The sequence below is a fragment of the Dipodomys ordii genome, unplaced genomic scaffold, assembly GCF_000151885.1.
Source record: "Dipodomys ordii isolate 6190 unplaced genomic scaffold, Dord_2.0 Scaffold227, whole genome shotgun sequence".
Taxonomy (NCBI): domain Eukaryota; kingdom Metazoa; phylum Chordata; class Mammalia; order Rodentia; family Heteromyidae; genus Dipodomys; species Dipodomys ordii.
Window position 1 is genome coordinate 1,016,828 of NW_012267443.1, and position 7,872 is coordinate 1,024,699.

A 7,872-nucleotide genomic window follows, 5' to 3' on the forward strand; every position below is an offset into this window, starting at 1 on the left:
TCTCTCTCTCTCTCTCTCTCTCTCTCTCTCTCTATATATATATATATATATATATATATTAACGATACTGTACAGAGGGGTTACAGTTATGTGAGTAATGAGTACATTTCCTATTAAGCATTGTTACCCCCTCCTTTATTTTTCCCCTACCATCCCTTCCCTCCCACCTCCCCAACTCCTCCTCACCCCTCCCAAGCTATAAAGTTTGTTTTCAACGTAGTGTATTGTACATCTCATTGTTCCATTGGTAATTTATCAGTCTACCTTAGAAGACTTAGAGCTGCTCCACACAGAAGTGTAGATATGGAAAACAGATACAGATAATTTATAGCAGGATATTTTGCCACTGAAGAACATCAGGATTCATGATGTCAAGGGACTTAGAGCCATTAGAATAAGACTTGGCTCATGGCAAGTGCCAGGACATTTTGGCTGCTGTTATTAGTAGGATTGGAACCCAAGTCATTTGAATTTAGTTTAGTAATTTCTTCTCAGTTGTAATTGAATCTCAGTCTCCTACTTAATTCATTTTATTTTTTCTGGTCATATGATTTGGGACACACACACACACACACACACAGAGACAGAGAAAGAGAGAGAGAAAGACAGAGAGAGAGGGAGAGCTTCTTCATTTCTCAGGTGCAAGAGGTCCAACCTACATCTTTATGAATGGTTGGCAAGCACTCTATTGATGAGCCACATTCTCAGCCCTGTCTATAGGAGAGGTTAAGCAGAGATGAATTTTGAAATGTAATTATTTAGATAGTTTGAGAATCTCTTTCAAGGTGAAAAAAAAAAAGGCGGTTTAAAGTTAAAAAGATCTGAGCTGCTATCTTTTCTTCCCTTCTCCTTTGGCTTCATGTACAGCTGTGTAAGTTTTTGACCTTTTGAAGCTCAAGGAGAATCTTAGAGGTGTTGAGTATGTACTTCAAGAAGCTTCTAAAACTTTTCTAATAACTCGATTGAGTATACTTAAAACTAATATGTTATACCTAAGCTTTTTATGTATGTTTTCTGCCACTAAAAATTGAATTCTGCCCCCTGTACCTATGAAACGGTCAATATATGTTTGATGTAGAACAAATGAGATGATAATAGATTTTAACTTTTGGCTTTGGTTTTTCTATTGCCTTTAGGCTATATTAATGGGGGGCAGTGCACACATGCTCACACATATGTACCTATGCACTCCCCCCCCTTTTGATTTCTTGCTTCTGTGAGGATTCTGAGTTTTGCTTCTGCCATAGTTTCATATGTGTGTTTGAAATGAAGTTCCTTTTTAGAAAGAAATAGCTATATCCATTTAAGTTTTTTTTAATTAAAAATTATTGGCATAGTTGTACAAAGGGGATTCACTGTGATAGTTACATGAATGCATGTAATGTACTTGGATACAATGTACTTGGATTCCTTAACTGCCTATTTAAGTTTCTCTAAGAATGAACTTGACTTACTTTGTTCAACCAACGTTTTCTTTTCTCTTTTCAGAGGATGTTAAGCAAGTGTTTGGACAGACTACAATTCATCAACATATTCCATTTAACTGGGATTCTGAATTTGTACAACTACATTTTGGAAAGGAAAGAAAAAGACACTTGACTTATGCAGAATTCACTCAGTTTTTGCTGGTAGGTCTAGCTCTTACATTTTAAAAAAAGTATTTAGTAAAACCTAGGATCCGATTTTGTATAAAAGGACACTTTCTTTGACTTGAGCTCTCAACTCTTAGTACTAGCTTTGTAATGCTGACAAGACTACCCCACATAAAGGTATCTCTCTATTAGTCTGTTGAAGTCATAGAAGTAAATGGGTTCCTGTCATAAGTCCCAAATTCAAATTCTAGTTTTATTTCACTTGAATTAATTGAGTAACCTCAAGTGAATCATTTAATTTCATGGGGTCTCAATGTGTATTCAAACAGAAAGGGATTCTACAATACTGGCAGACTTTGCCAGAACCTCTGAGTTGGGGCAGAGGTAGAGGGTACAGACCCCCTTATTTATGTATCTGGCCATGGCCATTTTTACCTACTAGCATATTGTAATAGATAAACTCCCATTAATGATTTTCTTTAGTAATGCTACAAAACATAGATAGAATTTACTGTGCTTTTTAGTTTGGGTTTATTTTCCTGGGTTTTTAAAACTTAAACCTTGAACTTAAAAACCTGCCTTTATATTTTCTTTTGTGATCATGATAATGTCTGTGAATCCCCATGTTCAGTTCTCTATAAACATAAACCTAGTTAAAGAACTCAGGTGGAGAGTGGAATGTGAGTTATAAGAATTTTGCTGATGTTTACCCAGGACACTGGCACACCATAGGAGGCAGTATTCATTTTGATGAGGAATAATTACAATAATGCTATTGAGACAAATGACTCAAATTGACTTTATGGAACACAGCCTAATTAACTTTTAGTCTTAATGGGATGTTCGAAATAGTAAGGATGATCGCATTTCCCCCTGTAAGTAACTATCAATTATGGTGATTCAAACCGATTGTAAACCACTTAACAACAGCTCCTAGGCTTTCCTCAAGCGAGGAAGCCAGAGTCAAGGCTTAGCTGGCTCAGGGATGAAAGGTCATGTTTCCAGGTTCTTCTTGAGTATTCACTTGGATTTGACTCCATTCTGTGATGGTAAGTAGATATAGCCCTCAGAGTCCTACATGAGATGATTTTGATTTTGGAGTAAGAATGGAAGCCTTGAACTTTTACTTGGATGGTTTTGGCTGTGGCCTTGCTTTGATGCCCAACTCCAGACCCAGTTTTAAAGGAAGTTCTATTATGATAAACTTTATTTACATCTATGCCAGTTTAGTTATCTGTCTTGGGTCAGGTCCCTCCATTTCAAATGCTTTGTCTACTTCCTTTGAAATGTTTTCTTTTTTTTTTTGTTGGTCGCTTGAACTCTGGGCTTGGGCACTGTCCCTGTGCTCTTCAGCTCAACGAGAGTGCTTTACCACTTGAGCCACAGCACCACTTCTGGTTTTCTAGCGGTTTATTGGAGATAAGAGTCTCACGAACTTTCCTGCCCAGGCTGGCTTTGAACTGTGATCCTCAGATCTCAGCCTCCTGAGTAGGTAGGATTACAGATGTGAGCCGCTAGGCGCCTGACTCTTTGAAATGTTTTCTGAATGCAGGGAGAACTTTAAACTTCAACTTCAAATACTTTGCTTCCTTGGGCTCTTTTCTTTATGCAGATAGCTTCTGAAAGCTAGAAAATGTATTTAATTTCCTGTGTTTCTGGCTTGTGCTCTGTCAGGCACGTGCTGCCATTCTGCTGTAGGGCAGGGCTTAGAAACACAGGCATGGGTTTGCTGGCTGGTGCCAATATGGTAATAGCAGATGCTTGGCTCTTTGGGATGTGAAAGTGCTGTCACCATTGTGTGGCTAACTGTCACTGATAAGGAAGAGAAGCAGCTTCAAGGATGGTACCTGTCATTTCTAGGAGCTTCAATGGATATTCAGATACTGAAGTTTCCTAGAAAGCAGCTCTTTTGATTGCAGTCAGCAGGTGTTACCCATGCTTATGTTACAGATGCATGTGTGTGATTGGTGTAGTGCCATTTTCTGCAAGTTCCAGACTTTTTTCCATTTAATAATGCTGTTCATATCTAAGCAAATGTGAGTTTATTATGTGATGATGGATCTTACTTGATTTATATGCTCATTTGTGTATGGTCTGGGTAAGAGCCTCACCCTGATGTGGACAGTCATGAGAATTGTTTCAGTGATGTATCCGTTCTTGTACTTTGTAAGGAGTGAGTCAGTATGATTCTTTGAGCTAAACTTGCCTAATTTGTACTGTGCATCCAACTAATAATGCCAAATAATGATGCCAGAGTACATAGCAGAGATATAGGCATCCTTCCTATAATCTTGTTTTATGTTGGTGGGGAAGGATTTCAGAAGGTAGTAGGCCACACATTGCTGTTACCTTTCATTTATACTGTTGCATTGACCATTGCTTTATTTTTCTACTTGCTTATTTTTGTGCCAGAGATTGAACTCTGGACCTTGTGTACACTAGCACACTGAGCTCTATCCCTAGCCAAACTGCTGCTGTTTTTCTCTTTTATATCCAGTCAGTTATTTTATTTCATGGACAACGATGTGTATGTATATATGTATGTAAATGTTAATAATATATGTCTTAACCTAGGCACTGGTGACTGTAATCCTAGCTACTCAGGAGGCTGAGGATCTGAGGATCATGGTTCAAAACCAGCCTGAGCAGGAAAGTCTATGAGACTTACCTCCAATAAACAACTCAGAAAAAGCTGGAAGTGGTGCTGTGGCATAAGTGATAGAATGCTAGCCTTGAGCACAGAGAGGCTCAAGAATAGAGCCCAGGCCCTGAGTTCAAGCCTCAGGACCAGAAAAAAAAAAGAAAAGGAAAAAAAAGATATGAAAATCATCTGTGAAATGCTCCATGTACTTCTACTCAGTTCATAGAGCAAAGATCTCATTTTATCATTGCTTATACAAAATTGGACTTTAGCCAGGCGCCGGTGGCTCACGCCTATAATCCTAGCTACTCAGGAGGCTGACATCTGAAAACTGGAAGTGGTGCTGTGGCTTAAGTTGTAGAGTGCTAGCCTTGAGCTGAAGAGCTGAGGGACAGCACCCAGGCTCAGAGTTTAAGCTCCACAACTGACAACAAAACAAAACAAAAAAACAAAAAAACTGGACTTTTGAATATTAATACAGATATTGAGAAAATCTGGACAAATTTTTCTATTATGTATTTGTGCAGTCTTTTTTGTAGATGTTGCCTCAAATTGTTTAAAAGCATGTTTTGTGCTATAATTATTCTAATGTGATACAATTCATTCACTTCAATAAATTTCATGGAATATATAGAGTTTGTTCTAAGTCTTGTTCAAAAGACTGAGGGTTAAAACAGTTCTTAAAAACTCATAATGTAAAAATCTGGGAGCTTGTCCCTGTGTAACCACTTGGTTAGGCCAACAGAAAGATTGTAGGCGTACAAGGTATACTCTGAGTTTATTCTATTGTAACAAAACCTTAACAGGATCCAAAATAGAGACTTACAGAGTCAGGTACATGGCTAAGGTCATCTAGATAACTGTCCCATTCACAGAGAAGACATACCTTTCACTGTGTAGACTTGTAAGAGTTTACTTATTTGTGGTTTTGAGTTATACCTGTCTAATAACTGAAGCAATTAAAGCACTTTAAAGTACTCTTTGGCTGCTTTGAAGAAATGTCTGTTCTTTGCTTAGTTTTTTTTTTTTAAATGAATGGAATATCATAGAGCACAGAGTAAAAGTTCTCAAACTTTTCTGCCAAACTATTCAAGAATCAATTCTAAGGCACACTTTTAAAAAAGAAGAAATCAGGAAGTGGCGATATGGCTCAAGTGGTAGAACGCTCGCCTTGAGCTGAAGAGCTGAGAGACAGCGTCTACGCCCAGAGTTCAAGCCTCATGACCGACCAAAAACAAAAAAACGAAGAAGAAATCATAGTATCTAATACATGTATGATCTTTATTGTTTACAAAGTACTTTTTGATACTGTTCTGATAGTAGCATCCTCTGAATATGAGAGGTAAAGTTGTCATTATCTCCTATTATATGCAAAAAAAAAACAAGTTTTAGGGTAAAATTTGGTATTTACAGGTAATTTTCTGGGGAAATTACCCATAGCTTTCATTAAGCTCCCAGAGGAGTCTCCCAGACTGGTAACATTGGCTGCTCTAGAGTTTAGCTTTTTTGTGAGATTACAGGCATGTATGTGATAGACTCAGAAATAGGATGTTGTTATCACTCTGCTGTACTTTGTCCAGGGCTAAGGCTGTGGGTAAAATGTTTTGTTCTGCATAGGTCAGGGTGCATTGCTGGACTCCTGAACCCTGTCCTTCATTTGAGAAACATTGGTTTAGCCTAGATACCCTGAATATTTAAAAACATTGCATCTGGCCTCAGGTTTTTATCCTAGGGCTGCACTAAAGCCTGTAGAGGTAGATCTGGTCAGACTTGTGTTTGAGAAGGATCAGGCTGACTGCTATATGGGAAATTAAGTATATAAAGACATTGCCGAGCCAGTCACTGGTGGCTCACTCCTGTAATCCTAGCTACTCAGGAGGGTGAGATTTGAGGATCGAGGTTCAAAGCCAGCCAGGGCAGGAAAGTCCGTGAGGCTCTTATCTCCAATAAACCACTAGAAAACCGGAAGTGGTGCTGTGGCTCCAGCGGTAGAGCGCTCTCCTTGAGCTGAAGAGCTCAGGGGCAGTGCCCAGGCCTAGAGTTCAAGCCCCACGACTGACAAAAAAAAAAAAGACATTGCCGAAGAAAGGTAGACCGGTTGTTCACTATCTGACTTAAGAGTGAAACAACTGTGACCTAGGTTGGATGGAAATCGTGATGGGCCAAAGTAAATGCATTCAAGAGAAGCCAAGGCACAGTCCTGACAGCATTTGGTGATTTAGCAGGAAGGAGCTAGTCAAGGATTTTCAGGACTGCGGTCAGTTCCTAGATTTTATTCTTGGGCAAGTGGGAGGAAATTGTGTTTATGAAAGAGGGAACACAGGAAGAAGGGAAGCTTCTAAGGATGGGTGTCAGGTCGTACTTTGCAGTTAATATATTTGTTGGTGCATTGGCTCTGCCTCTTTTACCCAGTTCCTGGGAATTAAGAGAATACTTTCATAGGAGCCCTATGTAGATTTGGGATCTTTGAAAGAGTTCTGTTCCCTATTTATGAAGCGGGAAAATTTGTCTCAATCCAAGGATTTTCATGTCAGTGCTGTAGGAAGAAGCACCATTAAGAAACCAATGGTGCTTTGAATTGGAGTGCGTTGAAGTGTTAATTTTGGATCATAAACTTGAGGGGAATAACCCCTCTCCCCAATCCCAAAGAGGTTGAGAATAAGATTACCTGAGCCAACAGAATTCTAAACACACAGATGCATTTACCATAGTTTTTTTTTTTTTTTTTAAATCGGGTTCTCATTTTGTTAGAAGAGTATGTTGAGACTCAGAGAAGTGAATCACAGTTAATGGAATTATGAACAGAACAAAGGTATCTGAACTGAGCTGGATTTGGTGTCCCAGACTAGCTATTTTTATTGGAAAGAATTCCTATTTACAAAGGAATCATAACATGAGCTTTGTTGGATACCAAAACATACTTCTTGCTAGCAGTACAACTAAACACTTTTGTTTCTTTTTGTTAAATCAGATTGACCATTGTTTTGACCTATGGATCTGATCTAACTTGGCATCTAGATCAGTCTAAATCTTTTCTGTGTGAAATGGACCTTTTGGTTATTCAAGTTTTGAGCCCTGGAGAATACAGTGATAGGAGTTATCTGCAGTTGCCACATGTTCCTGCGGAGACAGAGATTTGCTGCTGCTGGTTTTAGCTCCGGTCCAGGCTGTACATGGGGAGTGGGAATCTTCTTTCTACTAAGGACCATTTAGATATTTATAACATGATTATGAGCCATACAAACTTATTAATATAGGCAGACAGCCTCAGACAGCCAAAGAGGAACATATGTGTCTGTCCTGTCATGTGCGAAGTTATTGTGCAGTTTTTACATGGCATTTGGAGGACCAGATGTTCCCTACTGCTGCACATTGATTAGGGTTTTCCTGCGTTGTCTTAGAATCCTGGTATAAGGCAAAATGTATAACAGCAAGAAGAAATTGTTCTCCATCTCCACTATCAAACAAAGTAAAGTATATCAAACTCTCAAAATGTATAACAGCAAGAAGAAATTGTTCTCCATCTCCACTATCAAACAAAGTAAAGTATATCAGACTCTCAAAATGTATAACAGCAAGAAGAAATTGTTCTCCATCTCCACTATCAAACAAAGTGAAGTATATCAGACTCTCAAAATG

General features: G+C 38.7%; 1 protein-coding gene across 1 annotated transcript in view; it reads left to right on the forward strand.

Annotated features, from left to right (window-relative positions):
* Positions 1–7,872, forward strand: part of Slc25a13 (solute carrier family 25 (aspartate/glutamate carrier), member 13) — a 150,599-nt gene that overhangs the window by 62,705 nt on the left and 80,022 nt on the right. Inside the window, exon 5 of the mRNA XM_013035852.1 lies at positions 1,489–1,628. Coding sequence (XP_012891306.1) covers positions 1,489–1,628 — 140 coding nt within the window. The remainder of the gene's footprint in view (positions 1–1,488; positions 1,629–7,872) is intronic.